Raw genomic sequence first — 18,421 nt, forward strand, 5'->3', positions numbered from 1 at the left:
ATACTGATCTCTGAACAGATGCTGCAATGTTCACTAACCCATGATAAAGAAAGGAAAATAAGACAATGTAATCAGATGAAGTTTTCCTTTTTATTTTCTCCTGATTGGTACTTATACCAGTCAGGACAAAAGAGAAGAGTGGAGGAACTATCAGCTTGCTTGAAATTGTACATGATCTATTTTATCTATCTTATTAGTACTGATTTTTTTTTTGGAACAAAAACATGAATGTATAGGCTCATGGGGACCATTCAAACAGGCGAGCACTTTTATTTATTTCTTGGTAAAGTTTGATTAACCATTGTCCTATAGTCTACAAAAACAGAATGCAAGAAGCTTAACAGATTTGGTTGCTCATAGAGGAGGGAGAATGATCGGGCTTATGTTTGAAGAAAGGGGCGATCTTCTTTTTCCTTTTTCTTTTCTTTTCTTTTTTTTTTTTTTACAGGCAGAGTGGACAGTGAGAGAGAGAGACAGAGAGAAAGGTATTCCTTTGCCGTTGGTTCACCCTCCAATGGCCGCCGCAGCCAGCGCGCTGTGGCCGGCGCACCGCGCTGATCCTATGGCAGGAACCAGGAGCCAGGTGCTTTTCCTGGTCTCCCATGGGGTGCAGGGCCCAAGCACCTGGGCCATCCTCCACTGCACTCCCTGGCCACAGCAGAGAGCTGGCCTGGAAGAGGGGCAACCGGGACAGAATCCGGAGCCCCAACCGGGACTAGAACCCGGTGTGCCGGTGCCGCAAGGTGGAGGATTAGCCTAGTGAGCCATGGCACCGGCTTTTTTCTTTCTTTCTTTTTTTTTTTTTTGAAAGATTTATTTATTTATTTGAAAAGCAGAGTTACAGAGGGAGAGAGAGAGAGAGAAGAGAGAGAGAGAAGAGAGAGAACTTCCATCCGCTGGTTCACTCCCAAAGTGGCCACAACAGCCAGGGCTGAGCCAGGCCAAAGCCAGAAGCCAGGAGCCATGAGCTTCTTCTAGGCCCTCCACATACGTGCAGGGGCCCAAGCACTAAGGCCATCTTTGCTGCTTTCCCAGGAGCATTAGCAGAGGGCTGGACTGGAAGTGAAGCAGCTGAGAGTCGTACTGGCACCCATATGGGATGTCAGTGCTGCAGGCTGCGGTTTTAACTTGTTGAGTCACAGCACTGTCCTCAAGAAAGGGGTGGCCTTAGTTACTATCAATAAACATTTAGGTCTTTAATTCACTCCCAACTATGTTGACCAGGGTACAAGTGAGGAGGAGGGAGGGAATCAAACCCTAATTGTGTGTTCAGAAGGCGCTTTGGAGATGAGGAGGCAGCTCCCTGGAGCCCCTGTTGATGATGATTGTATGTGCCATTCATATGTATAGTAAGTATACCCCAACCTAACACTATCGATGATTCCCACTCTGAGATGACAATCTTGATGGAAACCTATGGAAAAACCAAACTGGATCAAGGGTAAACTAATAACTGATGGGGGCTTTCTTGTGGGTCAATAGATTGCCTATCATTTTCCTGGGGATAAGAGAACTAATATTAATATCCAAACAAAACAAAAATTATCTTGGTAATTATGTCCAAGATACTTAAGCATTTAATTTATTATTATACAAGCTTCTTAGAGAAATAACTTTTTTTAAATGCTGGCCTTGTAGGTGGCCATTTTATCTGTTTTTTTTTAAATGATTTATTTATTTATTTGAAAGGCAGAGTTACAGAGTGGCAGAGGCAGAAAGGGAGAGGCAGAGAGAGAGAGAGAGAGAGAGAGAGAGAGAGAAATAGGTCTTCCATCCACTGGCTCATTCCCCAAATGGTTGAAAAGGCCAGAGCTGGGCCAATCTGAAACCAGGAGCTTCTTCTGAGTCTCCCATGCAGGTGCAAGGGCCCAAGGTCTTGGGCCATCGTCTACACCTTTCCCAGGCCATAGCAGAGAGCTGGATGGGAAGTGGAGCAGCTAGGACCCAAACCCACACCCATATGGGATGTTGGCACTGTCACAGCACCGCTCCACACCTTATTTTTTTTTAAGAGGTTAAATAACTTTTAAAGAATCATTCTTTTTTTCCCATGAAGGTATTTTTTTCTTTTTTTAAACTTTTATTTAATAAATATAAATTTCCAAAGTACAGCTTACAGATTACAATGGCTTTTCCTCCCCATAACTTCCCTCCCACTTACAACCCTCCCATCTCCTGCTCCCTCTCCCATTCCATTCGCATCAAGATTCATTTTCAATTCTCTTTATATATTAAGTATATATTAAGTAAAGATTTCAACAGTTTGCACCCACACAGAAACACAAAGTGAAAAATACTGTTTCAGTACTAGTTATAGCATTAATTCACATTGGACAACACATTAAGGACAGAGATCCTACATGGGGAGTAAGTGCATAGTGACTCCTGTTGCTGACTTAACAAATTGACACTCTTGTTTATGGCATCAGTAATCACCCTAGGCTCTTGTCATGAGTTGCCAAGGCTATGGAAGCCTTTTGAGTTCGCCGACTCCGATCTTATTTAAACAAGGTCATAGTCAAAGTGAAAGTTCTCTCCTCCCCTCAGAGAAAGGTACCTTCTGCTTTGATGGCCAGTTCTTTCCATTGGGATCTCACTCTCAGAGATCTTTCATTTAGGTTTTTTTTTTTTTTGTCAGAGAGTCTTGGCTTTCCATGCCTAAAATACTCTCATGTGCTTTTTAGCCAGATCCGAATGCCTTAAGGGCTGATTCTGAGGCCAGAGTGCTATTTAGGACATCCGCCATTCTATGAGTCTGCTGTGTATCCCACTTCCCATGTTGGATCGTTCTCTCCTTCTTAATTCTATCAGTTAGTATTAGCAGACACTAGTGTTGTTTATGTGATCTCTTTGACTCTTAATCCTATCATTATGATCAATTGTGAACTGAAATCGATCACTTGGACTAGTGAGATGGCATTGGTACATGCCACCTTGATGGGATTGAATTGGAATCTCCTGGCACTTTTTTTCTAAGTTAGTTCACTTATTCCTCAAAACAATTCTATGGAGTGCTTCCTATTATAGTTTCGGTCCCCATTCTATAGAGGAGGAAACTGAGGCACAGAAAGATGAACTCATTCTCTGAGGTTACACAGTTGGTAAGTGATGGAGTCAAGATTAACACTCAGGCAATCTGGCTAAAGTTCCTGCTGCTGTCTTCTACTCCCCCAAAGGAAGTGATTGCTGTGCGTACTGTCGAGCCCACCAGGCCCACATGTTCTTGACATCACCTCTCCTGCTATCCCATAAGATCACAGTGAGCTCTGAGAGTGCTTAATGAGCAATGCTGTCTCTGACAGGTGTGGAGACTGGTGCTTTCCATGATCTTCTCCTAGGTGATCACCTAATTACAGACTGAGCAGGGGAAGCTAGAGAAAAGCCATTTGGCTATATTCCCTGGAATAGGTATTCTAGTGTAAAAGAAACTACTGGTATCCTTCCTTCCTTTCCCCCCTAGAACATAAAGTGAAGTTAGGGACACAGCTCACTTTTAAAGTCTGAGTATCCACACATTTACCTGCATGTCTGAGAGTTGCTCTTCTGGACTGTGACTGCTCATGGTCTCATGCCAAAGAATAATGTGGAACCCAGTTCTTGTATTAAGGCTGGGATAAGAGAGCTTGCTTACTAGGACTTCTGGATATTCCCAATCCAAATGATTTTATTATGTATAGGTAATGGGTATGTTGCTTAATTCTTCCTACTGTTCATAATTTATAGTTCATTCTCATGTCCAATTCATTGCATCTACAGAGTGATATAGATACTTTCTTTAATACATTCATATCAAGAAAATACATCTCATGTAACAGCAGTTCTAGTTTTCACAAAGACTTATTAGAGATTACCATAATTGTTTTACAAAGGTGGTTTATCCTCCAATGGCCACCGCGGCTGGCGTGCTGCGGCCGGCGCACTGAGCTGATCTGATGGCAGGAGCCAGGTACTTATCCTGGTCTCCCATGGGGTGCAGGGCCCAAGCACTTGGGCCATCCTCCACTGCACTCCCTGTCCACAGCAGAGAGCTGGCCTGGAAGAGGGACAACCGGGACAGAATCCGGCGCCCTGACCGGGACTAGAACCCGGTGTGCTGGTGCCGCAAGGCGGAGGCTTAGCCTAGTGAGCTGCAGCGCCGGCCCATACTTACTTTTATAAATCAGTTAATGAAGTCAGTATGTACAAAGAAACCACAAAAAGAAAAATTGACTTTATGTGTCCCTACTGTAGGGGTAGGTCATTGTATTAACAGATCTCTCATCAGTTTTCTCTACCGAAAGTAGGAAGTGCTGTTGAAATGTCCCACAGTGGGGCCGGTGCTGTGGCACCGCCATCCATATGGGTGCCAGTTCTAGTCCTGGTTGCTCCTCTACTGATCCAGCTTTTTGCTATGGCATGGGCAAGAAGCAGAAGATGGCCTAAGTCCTTGGACATGTGCTTCCGCTTGGGAGACCCACAGGAAGCTTTTGGCTCCTGGCTTTGGATTGGCTCAGCTCTGACTGTTTTGGCCAATTGGGGAGTGAACCAGTGGATGGAGGACCTCTCTCTCTATCTCTCCCTCTCTCTATCTGTAACTCTGTCTCTCAAATAAATAAATAAATAAAATTAAAAAAAATTCCCTTACTGTTTAAAAAAAAAAGAAATGTTCCAGACACAAGTCTTTCCTTTTCCATACTCTGCCTGTGGGTTATGCTGCCCTGCTCCACCCTATTCTGTGTCCACTGTGGAGATTGGCACAGTGATGGTGCCCTACGAATGACTTCCCTTTAACACATTTTGCCTTGTAATTAGAATCTTCTGCAAGGCAGATTGTAGAAGAAATGTCTGAAAAGAGCCTAATTGTCAAGCATTTTTCTTTTTGTGATACCATATAGGCCTATTTAGATGGTCCCTGTTTAGGATGATTTGAGGTACAATTTTTTTTTAATTTTATGATAGTGCAGAAGTGATACACATTCAGTAGGAACCATGCTTGAAGTTAGAATTTCTATCTTTCCCTGGACTAACCGTATGCAGTCTGATTCACTCTCACAAGTCTGGGCCATAAAGGAATCAACCAATATCTACAGCTAACTATGGAGCTAAACTAGGATGTTTGGTAGATTAGGTATAGTAAGTGAATTTTCTTTTTTTTTTTTTTTTTTAGTTATTTTAGAGTCAAACACACACACACACACACATGCACACATACAGATCTCCCAACCACTAATTCATTCCCCCAAATAATAGTAACGGCTAGGCTAGACAGAGCCCAAGCTGGGAACCAGGAACTAAATCAAGATCTCCCATGTGGGTGGCAAGGACCCAATTACCTGAGCCATTACCATTCCTTCCAGGGTCTGCATTATCAGGAAGCTGGAACCAGGAGCAGATCCGGGAAGTGATCCAGGTCCCCTGGTATGGTGTACAGGCATCCTAACTAGTGTCTTAACTGCTTGGCCAAGTGCCTGCACCCTACCTGGGACACTTTCAACTGAGGATAAGTTCATCTCCACATGACTGCTGGAAGTCAAGGAACATCTGCATTGGAAGGAGGGAGAAGCAGTTGGCTGGTGGGCAAGAGTGATGATGTAAGCATGTGTCTGGCTGCTGGCACTCTTGCTTTACACAGTTATCTGTCAAAGTGATTTAGGACAACCCAACCCACAAATACCTGCTGCCGCACCAGAGAGCCATTCTATGCCAAAGTTTACACCGGGCAGGGCAAAAATAAGAAAAGTCTACCAGTGAGCTTTTATGAAAGGCGTAAATCCAATTTAGTGTTTTAGATTTTATTGTGAAATTATGGTCTTTTTTTCTGTGGGATTAAAATACTTCCTGAAAAACAATAATGATGATGTTTGAGGAGGCATTTGGTTTTATTAAACAAATAAAATTAAAACCTTAAAAGCTAAGTAAAAGACTGGATGGTGAAATACAAATGCAATGGGATACTGCATCCCATTGATTTCAAATCTTGATTCACACCCCCATCCAATCTCAATTTTACAAAACACATGTCTCCAGTTATTCCAGCGAACGCTGTGGAATTCTTAAAACTCAATTATTTTAAAATTTGTTCCAAAGGAAAACAGACTTCCATGACACAAACTTTTAAAAGTTCAGAGGAGGTGGGGCCGGTGCTGCGGTGCAGTGGGCTAAGCCTCTGCCTGTGGTGCCGGTTCAAGTCCCGGTTAGGTTCAAGCCTTGTTTTGCTGCCCCTCTTCCAATCCAGCTCTCTGCTTATGGCCTGAGAAAGCACCCACATGGGAGACTCAAAAGAAGTTTCTGGCTCCTGGCTTCGGATTGCCCCAGCTTCAGCCGTTGCTGCCATTTGGGGAGTGAACCAGCGGTTGGAGACCTTTCTCTCTGTCTCTCCCTCTCTCTGTGACTCCATCTCTCAAATAAATAAAATCTTAAAAAAAAAAAAGTTCAGAGGAGGAAATCCCCCCAGCAAACAAGGGTAGTCTGTTGCTCACATCTGATGGCATGCATGTTATGGAGAAGTTTCCATTTTAAATTAGAGTCCACTTGTCTGACTCAGCCTGCTCACAGCACTCTGAGAAAGGCCACAGAAACTCCAGGGCTCGCTGGGCACGGTCCTGCAGGCCTAAGGAAGCCTCTTCCCCTTCTAGGCATAGGGAGCAGTGTTGCACTGCAGCCGTCTCGGGTGGGGAAGGGAAGCGAAGTTTTAAGGTGCGTTTTAGAAACAGTTTCGTGAGGACCCTCGGAGAAGCAGCCTGCAATGTTCCTTATGAATTCCTGGTGCGTACATCAGGTGGCCGAGAAAAGCCGGAAGGGGAAGACGAGCGAAAGAAGCGGAAAGTGCTTTTACGAAAGCTTGGGTTCAGGTGCGTCAGGAGACAGTCAAAGAATAGTTCAACAAATTAAAGCAGGTAAGTGAGAAAGGTCCAGTAGGGTGGTAGGGGTGAGGGGCTCTGGGGGTCCACAGGGTTCAAATAGTGGGCTGGAAATGCAGGTTCCCTGTGTGTGGTTTGTGTCAGGACCCAGCACGCTGTGGGGACCCAAGTGGGGTCAACTAGCGCAGTCCTGCAGGACGAGCAGGCCCTGGTTTGCAGGTTTAGAGGCGAGGCTTGCAGGTCTGGACAGGTAGAAGTCACCGGGTCGCAGATGTGGAACTCGGGCGTCTCTTCGAGCCAAGGGCAGCACTAAAGCTTTGCATTGAGCCCACGGGGCCCAGGACTCGGGGCTTTGGGACCCTCTGGCTGGGAGGCTTATAATAGACTTGCTTTAATTTTTATATGGCTTAGTTTCTTCTTCTTTTTAAAGGATGTACTTATTTGAAAGGCAGAGTGACATGGAGAGGAAATGACAGAAGACAGCAGTTTGTCTATCCGCTGGTTCATTCCCCAGATGGCTGCAACAGCCAGGGCTGGCCCAGGCAGGCAGAAGCGAGGAGCCCAGAACTCCATTTGGGTCTCCTCCTGGGTTGCTGGAGTCCAAGCACTTGAGCTATCTTCTGCTTTTCCAGGCTAATTATCAGGGAGCTGGGTCAAAAGCAGAGCAGCTGGGGCTCAGAGCCTCACTCTGATAGGCAACACTGGCATTCCAGGCAGCAGTTTAACATGCTGCGCCAGAATGCAGAGCCTATATGGCTTTATTTTATAATTTATTCTAATACATTCTTGTAAACTTGTTTTTTTTAAACTTTTATTTAATGAATATACATTTCCAAAGTACAGCTTATGGATTACAATGGCTTCCCCCCATAATGTCCCTCCCACCCGCAACCCTCCCCTTTCCCACTCCCTCTCCCCTTCCATTCACATCAAGATTCATTTTCGATTCTCTTTATATACAGAAGATCAGTTTAGCATACATTCAGTAAAGATTTCAACATAAACTTGTTTTTGCCTTTTTGTGTTTTTATTATTTTAAAAAGATTTATTTTATTGAAAGGTGGAGTTACAGAGAGGGAGAGGCAGAGTCAGAGAAAGTCTTCTGTTCACTCCTTAAATGGCCGCAACAGCCAGGGCTGGGCTAGACAGGACCCAGGAGCTTCCTCCAGGTCTCCCACATGAGTATAGGATCTCAAGGTCTTGGGCCATCTTCCACTGCCTTTCTGGGAACATTAGCAGGGAGCTGGATAGGAAGTGGAGTAGCTGGGCCTTGAACCTTTACCCACATGGGATTCTGGCGCTGCAGGTGGCAGTTTAACCTGCTATGCCACCATGCAGGCCTCAACAATAATATTTTCAAAGAGACTTTGTTGCAGAGAAATCAGAGAATTAGTGTGCACAGATGTGGTTCGGTTTGCAGATTGGAAGAGTTCTCTTCCTGCTCTTCCTATTCCTAAGACAGGATGTTTATTCCAAAGTGGGGAGCCAACAGCTCTTCCCCTTCCACTTCCTCTGGGCTTACTGGGGCCCCTTCTTGCCAGATATTCCTTGGTTGGTGCCACGGAGTTACCCCTTCCAGTCTACCTTTGCTTGGTTGGGGTCTGCAGGTCTGTGCAAAAAGAGCATCACAAGTACAGGCTCTACAGAGTATTTGTGCAATTCAAAACCTGTGTTAGCTTTTGGCTTCTGTTTTGGTTTTTAGAGTGTAGTAACGGCCAATGTGGTGTTTTATTCTTATGTACAGTTTTTGACAGGGCGAGGCCATAGGTTTTGATACCAATTTTCTTTCAGTAGCTAATTAAAGTTATTTACTCTTCCTCGAGAACGTATCAGAAACAGTGCCATTCAGGTGTTATATATTTACCTTGTAAGTGGTGGCTACAGGATAGGAATGTTGTGGGGAATTTCGTTCCTGTTAAAATGGTCACAGACTGCAAACTGCCAGGCTTCAGGACAGAATTTCAGTCCTCCATGGGTCTGTTTGAGTTCCACCTAGTCCAATTCTGATCTAGCTTCCTGCTAAAGCACCTTGGGAAGGCAGCAGGTGCCCTGCCACCCACGTGGGAGGCCAGGATAGAGTTCCTGGCTTCAGCCTGGCCCAGCCCTGCTGCTGAAAGCATTTAGGGGGAATGAACCAGCTGATGGAAGATCTCTGCCTCCTCTCCATCTCTCTCCCTCTCTCTGTTAGTCTTTTTTAGTCTTTTTTTTTTTTTTTTTTGACAGGCAGAGTGGACAGTGAGAGAGAGAGAGACAGAGAGAAAGGTCTTCCTTTGCCGTTGGTTCACCCTCCAATGGCCGCCGCGGCTGGCGCGCTGTGGCCGGCGCACTGCGCCGATCCGATGGCAGGAGCCAGGTGCTTCTCCTGGTCTCCCATGGGGTGCAGGGCCCAAGCACTTGGGCCATCCTCCACTGCACTCCCGGGCCACAGCCGAGAGCTGGCCTGGAAGAGGGGCAACCGGGACAGAATCCGGCGCCCCGACCGGGACTAGAACCTGGTGTGCCGGTGCCGCAAGGCAGAGGATTAGCCTAGTGAGCCGCAGCGCCGGCCTCTGTTAGTCTTTAAAAAAATAAAAATTCCTCAAAGCGAATCCCAATTTAACCTTAGAGGTTAATATGTTCCACACAGGAATCGGTGTTCTGCTGTTACTACCCAGAATGCACATTCCCTTGCTCACAGCCCTTGGTTGTTGCTGTTGTCTTATTAGTAATAATTCTCACTGCCTATTGATTCTTAGCTCCTGGATTAATAGAATCTCTCCATTTGTTTCCTAAAATAAGCAAACTGATGCCGAAGACACCAGCTGCTGAAGTTTGGCGACTTCCTTCCTGCTGGGTAAGGTCTTTCATCCCACTGGTTAGTACCTCAGACAATGTCAATTCCCAAACCTGTTTGTTAGTTACAGTTGCTATTTTAAGGACATTCTTCAATTAAAAGTTACATGAACAGAAATAAGAAAATAGTAATTTCTAGGGAAATGTCATAGAATGTTTTAGAACATGCCATTGAAGGCAAGTGACAGAATTAATTATGTTAGTTGTGGGAGGTTGACTTGAAAGCAGACTTGAGTCTGCTCTCAGCTGAAGTCTCCTTAATTGTAACTTTTAGCTTGCTTAAGTTCTGGTTCTACTTGAAAGAAACTGAACACGGCAATTGTACACAATGCATTACATGACTGCATTAGCAAGAAAGATGTAGACTTCCTAACAATAGGCTCAAATTCAAAGAAAAGGACTTGACTCTATCAGGATTGGTGAATGAAATGTGGGCATCTTTGTTATGTATAAACAATAAGTATTTGAACATAAAACACATGAATGTGGTTTTCCTTTAACAGACAAAACAATGGTGCTAATCCTATAGATAAATGACTTCTACTTTAGATATTTTTTGAGTTGTAGGTTGTCATTTATTTTGTCCACTGCTTTATTTGGAAAGGTGCCTGGCGCATGGTAGGCTGTCAAAAACTTCTTGTTGAAGATGTGTGCATGAATGTATGAATGGGTTCTTGGACTGGAAAAGAAAAAAATGTAAATATGTAAATGTTTAAGTTGTTCTCTGGACTAGTTTGAAGTTTAAGAATTGATTTTATTTATTTATTTTATTTTTTTTTGTGGGAGTGAATGAGAAGAGGAGGAAAAGATCGTATTCTAGAAAGGGCAGAACACAACTGCGGGGCATCTTCTCCAAACCCTGCCCCCGGCCCTGTGCCTCCACCATTCCAACACTTAACCTCTGCGTTTTGTCAGCTCTCAACCTCTTTTCTTGATCAAGACCCAAGGTAATTTTGTTGGAAAATACTGCCCTATGCTCTCATCTGCATTACAATTTATTCCTGACTAATTTAGATGTAGGTCCTTGCACCTTAGAATTAATCTCTCTTTTGGTTTACTCTGAACTTTGACACACACACACACACACACACACACACTTTTTTGCATGTTTGATAGTTTGTTGGCTGGGAGGAAACAAAAAGTCAGTAGGCGATTTTGAAACTAATCAGAAAATTGCCAGCAGTTCCCTAATCAGTTATGTGTCTAAATTCAATTTCGTTATTCCTTTCTTCGTAATATTATGAAATATGGTGCATATGGAAATGTAAAAAGAGTGCAATTATGAAAAAACAAAGCAAATGAAATGCAGAACTCTTGTGTGCTCACCCCCCAGCCAGTTTGAGAAACTAAATGCTACACACATCTTTGAGGTCACTTGGGCACACAGCTTCAAGCCACCTAACTTTCCCCTCCTACCCAGAAGTAGTTTCTGTGCTGAATTTGGTGTTCATCACTGCCTTGCCTTTCTTTTAATTTTACTGCATTTGAGTATATTCCTAAACAGTGTGTTGTTTAGTTTTCCTGTTTTGGAAATTGAAGTTAATGAAATCATGAATCATATTGTATTCCTTTATTTAATTTTTCATCTATTATTAGTTTTTTATATTATTCTTTGTTGATGGCTGTAACTGTAGTTCATTGATTTTTCCTTCCCATAAAGTGGTACAGTGTATTACTATACCACAATTTACTTGTCCACTGATGTTGGATTTCTGAATTATATAGTTTTTTTTTTCTATTGTGAACAGTATTTCTGTGAAGTTGGACATGCCTCCCAATGCACAGGTGGAGGAATTTATCCAGTATTATACACAGGGAAGGTCATTCGGTATGCATATATTAAACTTTTCCAAGTAAAGTCAAATTATTTTTCCACATTGGTTTTAGCAGTTTACACTCCCACCAGCTGTGTATGGATGTTTAAATTCAACTTTTCAAAACAACACCGACATGTGTAGATTTATCTATATCCTGAATAACTGCTGTTGGGAAAAAGAAGCAGTTTGTTGTTGATTTCCTTTAGGTCATACATCCCCCATAGCAAGAGGAGAGCCGGGGAATATATACCCTTCTGTTTATGCTAATCAAAGATATTTTGGTTACGTAAGGCAAAATTAAGTAGAAGACTTGAAATAATTCAGAAAAATTTTGGTGTTCTTCTTAATGAAGTTGAATTTAATTACTTAGTGTGAAGGGTAGATTGCTAGAATATATGCTGTATCATATGTGTGATGACACATCCCAAAGATGTTTTGTCCTCATTTCATAAGAATTGTAAGGGCAGAGTGGAAGACTGATTACAGATCTTGAAAATCTTTTAATTAATTCTGTTATTTTGTTTCATGTTTTAAGATTATTAAAAATTTTCTAACTTAACATATTTTTGAAATAACATTTTCTCTCTTCTGTGAATTGCCTTTGATGCTTTGTGCTTCAGGAAATGAAAATATATGAGAATTTTACATTTTAAACAATAAACAGATTTTACCTTCTTATTATTCCAAAAGTCATAGTGACATATTTATTATTTTAAAAGTATTTTAAGGTATTTAGGACACAGTGATGTGCCAGATGTGAACAAGACACTTAGTCTGGATTTAATTGTCTTGTCTATTGCTTTTAATTTCAAGTTTTCAATATATTTTAGAAATACCACATTTTGATCCAAATTTCCAAACTAACAAAAGTGGGTGATTCTAAGAAATGTAGAACCTATAAAAATTAAAAAAAAAATTATGTGACCAAGTTGAAATCAACAAAATATATTTTGTTACAAATATTTCTTGATGTTTATTTCTGCCATAAATACTTAAATGCTACTATTTCCACAATGATAGCCCTTGAAAAAGGATTCGGCAAGCAATGAATAATTTTTTTAAAGATTTTATTTATTTATTTGAGAGAGTTACAAACAGAGATCTCCCATCTGCTGGTTCCCTCCCCAATGGCCGCAATGGCTGGAGCTGGGCTCATCGAAAGCCAAGAGCCAGGAGCTTCTTCTGGGCCTCCCATGGATGAGGGCCATCTTCTACTTCTTTCGCAGGCCATAGCAGAGAGATGGATCGCAAGAGAAGCAGCTGAGATTAGAATTGGTGCCAATATGGGATACTGGTGTGGCAGGCAAAGACTTAGCTCACTATGCCACAGCACTGGGCCCTGGCAAATAATAGTTAATTTAAAAGCTGTTATTAATTACTATCTATGGAAAGATTTGACAAATTCAGTCATTTCCTCAAAAATGTTTTATATAAATCTAAAATCCAACATGCATTTATTATTATTTTGCTGCAGAATTTCTAATGGAATGATGCTTGCCATCAAAGAGAAATTCTTTGATTTATACATAACTAGACAAAATGTTAGTTATTCCATGCTTCACTAATATTTTAATGATATTAAAAATATGGTTATGTTTAAGAAATATTTCTGAAGTTACTGCTTCTTAGGATTCAGGCTTTCATTGTGACAGAGAATCAAGACAAATGATCCTATTTAACAATTGCCAAAGGAAAACAATGGATTTACTACTAGTTTGCTTTACTTTTGCATTCTGTTCTTAGTTACAGTATGCATAGCTTGACTATTTTAAGTAACTGAACAGCTGCTAATTAGTGACTTTAATAGTCAAGAAAAGGGTGAAGCATGTTATGCATATAAATTCAACCTAAATGTTTTCTTCTGAATAGGAAAGTTGTTAAAAATTGCATTTTTCTTTAAGATTCAAAGTATAATGACTAGTCTTATATAAATCTCCATGTACTTCCTAACTTCATGATGACTCATAACATGCATACTTTAGCATAATTTTAAATTTACAGGCTTTTATCAGTAGTAAGTATATAAAATGAAAGTAGGAGCCTTGTTACCAATGAAGCACATCTACCGTATTTGTTTTAACTTTTATTTAATGAATATAAATTTCCAAAGTACAGCTTATGGATTACAATGGCTTTTCCCCCCCATAACTTCCCTCCTACCCACAACCAACCCTCCCCTCTCCTGCTTCCTCATCCTTTCCATCCATATCAAGATTCATTTTCAATTATCTTTATATACAGAAGATCACTTTAGCATATATTAAGTAAAGATTTCAACAGATCTAACTTATTTTTTAAGACATTCCATTTCAATGTATGAAAATTAAAATCATAATTTTTTAATATTTAAAAATCTGCTAAAGCTCCTCAATAACATTAATGAATACAGATGATAGCTGAGAAGTTTGTTTGATCAGAATAATTAGAACTGATTTATTCAGAATTAATGATGATTCCAAAGTCTAGAGGACTTAAATGATTGACAAAAATGTATTTTATTTCTAAAATATGGTTCGCATTAGCCATAGGATATGGTTCTATTATGAGTACACCAGCATTAAAATTCTAGATATCTTAGAAAATTATATAAAATACAAATATTTTACAGAATGAGTATTTGTTGTGATTTTGTCAGTTGCAAATTATTTTTACCTAAAACCAAAAAAAACTCTGATGTAAAACCTTACATATTTGATTGTGATGAGTAGATATTTTACTGTTTGAATGAAATAAAAATTTACAGTGGTAAAAATTTTGCAAAATTAAAAAAGGAGACATGATCTAATAATAACAAGTATGTTAGTATTTTATTAACTTGAAAACCTATGTTGATCTGCGGGTAGGAGTGGGGCAAAATCCTTCCATGCTAGGAAGGTTTGAGAAGCATCTGCAGACCCTAGAGTAGAGAATGATTTCTTTGCTCTTTTAAAAGATAAGCTTGTAGTCTTCTATTACACTTGCTAAGTTTTTCTTTTTGAATCTCTTATCTTGGTGTGAACAGGAAGAGTGTTTTCTTCTGTTATTCCATTAAATATATAGCCTTTTTTTTTTAACAGCATCTCTGACAGACCCACTTTCGTTTCATCACTTATTACCCAGACCACACAGTCCATGTTGTGGTCTGGCTTTTTCTGCTGTCCCTGTCGTGGCATTTGTGGCTTTACAGTGACATTCCAGGAAATCATTTTTCAAATGTGAAACAGAAAAACAAAACAAATGCTTATTTTTAAAAATCTTTTCAAGAAAATCTCATTCACTTCTTCCCATATTTAGATTCCCAGATCTTTAAAAAGCTAAATTGTTTAAATCCTTTTGAAAACTTATGTTTTGTTTTAGGAAATCTTGTGATTATTATAAATTGCTTCAAGTTGAAGAGTTATCATTTATGCAGATTTGAATGAATAGCTGTGTAGGAGGAAAGAAGGGAGTTGCAGAAAAATATGCTTTTCAGTCCTTCCTCTCCGTCAGAGTTATCACGCTCTTTTGTGTAAAAAGGAGTCTGAAAGCTGTAAACTTGTAACTTATTTCTGCTGCTGTCCACTGGACAATCACAGACTCGAATTATAATGAGTGGTTACCCCTTCTTTCTCAAATTGTTGCCATAGGCGCCGTTGAGGAGCAATTGTTGCTTTCATTATTCCCCCTTATCCTGCCTACCCTCTGGTGGTGGCAGTTAGTAATCGTGGAAGGGCTCCACTGGGAAGAACAGAGAAGAAAAATACCTCACACACCAACTAGAAAATGAGTGCCTGACAATTAAAATTTAGCTCAAATTTACTGCAAATCTCTTCCTGCTCCCTGCCTGCCAAAAGATTTTTTACAAACCAGCAACTCCACTGTTAATGATGATGGTTTCTTTAGAAAATATCTAAGTGACTAGGAATGCCAAGAAATTATCTGTTTTTCGAACAAAATAGTATATGCCTTTTTGTTATTTGGATATTTTATCGGAAACATCTCTTGGCTTTTTTTGGTTATAATTCTCTTATGTTTAGTCCTCAGGCACAATTTAAATACTTGGAGCCATGTATAGTCAGCCGAATTAAAGAGTTAAGTAAGTTTGAAAAGCTGTATGGATTGAGTCTAAGATTAATTACATGACATTAAAAATTATTTAAACAAGGAAAGAACTCAATGAGTCAGGAAAAATAGCAGGCATATTAATACATAGCAAATCTAATTATCATTTGTGAATTGTCATATTTTACCTTTGTATGCTCTATTAATTCTTCCTAGGCTTGATATACATTAAAAAGTGGGAAAAATTTTTAATTGAAAAACGTTGTCCAAAGGTTAAAGGTGTTCACAGCTAGACCTAGCAAGTTTCCATGACATATACCATTTTTGTGTCCTGGCAATTTGAGTTGGGAGTGTATGTGGGTATAGAGGGCAGAGGGAAAGTAATGCTGAAAGAAAATGGGTTTTCTCTAGAACAATTGGAGAGGAAGGAAGTAGCTGCTGTCTCAGTGAACAACAAAGATGTCTAGACATCTGGAATATGCTCGTAAATGTTTGCTGATTCATTTGCAACATGTTTCGAGGTAATGGGACCCTGAGTCAGCTCCAGTCTGATTTCATGGTCAATGCCAGATTAAATTTCCACAATGCCAGTCATGCATTTCTAAGACTTTCAAATTAAATCCTCTGATATCACTGGGTTTTGGATTCTGGGTTAGTCTGTTAATGTGACTGGTTCACAGTTTTCTCATTTATAATTTGGCAATAACAGTAATGATTGTGAGGATTGAAGTGTTTTTACTGGTATCTAATCCCAGGGTTTCTTAAAGTTGGCACTTAAGAGATGTTTTTGGTTGCTTATTAGGCAAGCCTCTCAGTTCCAAATTGACCCTTCAGTGCCTATTCTGTGAGTCCACACTGAATTCAAAGCAAGTTTTCTTTTCATGAGCATGATGTAAACTTAGCCATTTATGGGAGGGACCCAGCAGGAGGAAGGGAGTGACTTTTCCTTGTTCCTGGCTGTTTTCTCCTTTTCTTGCTCCTGCCACAAGGTCAGTCAGTTCTGTGGGTGTGTCAAGACATGCAGTGCTCCTTTGCTTGACTGTGCAACTAGAACATGAAGTTCCTGGAAAACCTTGAGCCCCTGGCCTGGGCCATTGACAGTTTTCCTTGGCCCTCCTGATGTTAGCATTACCTGCTCCACGCCAGGCTTCTCACCTGCATCAACACCTCTGCTCCCTTTGTACACCTTCCTGCTCTCTCTGGCTGCTTGCTTTTCTAGCTTCTTGGGCCACCTCTAATAGAACAAAGCACACACTTCTTGCCATCTAGTGGGTTACAATAGCGCTCTTCTCCATTTAGATCTGAACCTGGTTCTACAGAAGTGGGTCCCCTTCCAAGCTTGTCCTTCCTTGGGTATGTGTTCTCCTTCAACCTTAGGACTTAGACTTCTTCAAACCTCAGAATCCTCCTTACAGGTTTATAGCTAATCTGCAAGCATAACCTTTATTTTAATATACCCTGTCTCAATTATTGTATGATTTTTTTTTCTGCTGATTTGGCCCAAACTTGTACACTGGCCAATAAAGTATTGTATTATCATACAAAGACACCACTATATAATACTAACGTAAATTATAATTCCTACTTCTTATTTTAGCGTATTCCTGGATTAAAAATAAGTCATCACGTTTCCTTGGCTTTATTAGCATCAGAGAAAGAATTCCTTTAAAAAAAGTTTACTTAATTTTCATCTAATCTAAAGCAGTGAAAGACAAAAAGAAACAGAGATCTGATTTATTCTCTAAATTCCTGCCATAGACAGGGTTGGGCCAGGTCAAAGCCAGGAGCCAGGAACTCCATCCGGTTCTCCCATGTGGTTGGCAGGGACCCAAACACTGAGCCATCACTTGCTGCCTCCCAGGTGCTTTATTAGGAAGCTGAAACAGAAGCAGAGCACCAGGGACAACCAGCACTCAACAATGGAATGTGGGTGTTGCAAGTGGCAGCTTCACCTGCTGCACTACAGCACCTGACCCTAGAGAGAATTCTTGCAAAGTCAGTGGGCAGCAGTAATGTAAGCAATATTAGCACTATGGATTTTGTTTGTAGTTTTATACATATTTCTACTTTGCTTGTAATCTGGTTTCTATTAAGGCCAACAATTATAAAACAATCAGTAACATAAATATTACTATCAGCTATTGAGTTCTTAAACATTGGGAAATAGATTAAAAGTACAATTAAATTTGTAAGGTATTCTCCTGTACTACACAGTGTTACAGAGCTGGAAATCTTTTTCTATATTATAAACAGTAATTATTTACAGCTTTGATTGCTTCTGGGTCAAAGTAGCTTTGAATTCTGTTGTACTGGTCAGACTTCCTTGCTTTGAACAAAATTTAACAATTCCTTCTTAAGGAAGACGTATGATGGATCATTGTACAGGTAACAGGAAAATGCTGTTTGTCTTCATATTGTTCAACAAAAAATTATGGGAGGCTATTGTTATGGACTGAACTTCCACACTGTGCCCCAACAGGCTGGCTCAAACCAAAGTAGAGTCAGTCAGTCATGCTAAATACCACATAATCAAACAGTCCAGTTTTTCCTGAAAACAGGAAGATTCCAGTCCATCTGAGTCAGCATAAAAAATAGTTCCTTTTGTTTTAATGCTTACCAAAAAATAAAAAATCTGAGGCAGCTTGGTATTGACCAATCAGCTTTTTCTTTTGTTCTGTTTCCTTGTGCCCACAGGAAAGAGCACAGTGGGAGTTCTCATTCTGTTTTCTGGAATGGAGGCTGCCCTATTCATGAATTGTAAATGAAAGTCAATTGGGTCTATAACTAAATTGTACTAATTTTGTTTTTGATATGTCTAAGATGCCATCAGTTGTAAGAAACAAAATTATTCAGTTATGAAGACAGAAAAAATATTGAAGCTAGTTGCTGCACAGCATAAAATGTAAACAGTAC

General features: G+C 40.5%; 1 protein-coding gene and 1 long non-coding RNA gene across 13 annotated transcripts in view; one reads left to right on the forward strand and one right to left on the reverse strand.

Moving 5' to 3' along the window:
- LOC127492178 (uncharacterized) overlaps window positions 1–3,562 on the reverse strand; it is a 40,721-nt gene extending 37,159 nt beyond the window's left edge. Inside the window, exon 1 of the mRNA XM_051851023.3 lies at window positions 3,521–3,562. Coding sequence (XP_051706983.3) covers window positions 3,521–3,562 — 42 coding nt within the window. The remainder of the gene's footprint in view (window positions 1–3,520) is intronic.
- Window positions 3,563–5,921: 2,359 nt separating this feature from the next.
- Window positions 5,922–18,421, forward strand: part of LOC149124524 (uncharacterized) — a 282,718-nt gene continuing 270,218 nt past the window's right edge. For 3 of the 12 annotated variants that reach the window (XR_016212775.1, XR_016212777.1, XR_016212774.1), the window contains exons 1-2: window positions 6,396–6,875; window positions 9,618–9,672. This is a non-coding gene — a long non-coding RNA (uncharacterized LOC149124524). Of the gene's footprint in view, window positions 6,876–9,617; window positions 9,673–10,457; window positions 10,619–18,421 lie in introns of those variants that run through there. The other 9 variants (XR_016212778.1, XR_016212780.1, XR_016212776.1 and 6 more) reach the window with 8 other exon arrangements.

Source organism: Oryctolagus cuniculus, chromosome 9 (assembly GCF_051225735.1).
Source record: "Oryctolagus cuniculus isolate XC-2025 breed Fujian yellow rabbit chromosome 9, ASM5122573v1, whole genome shotgun sequence".
NCBI lineage: Eukaryota > Metazoa > Chordata > Mammalia > Lagomorpha > Leporidae > Oryctolagus > Oryctolagus cuniculus.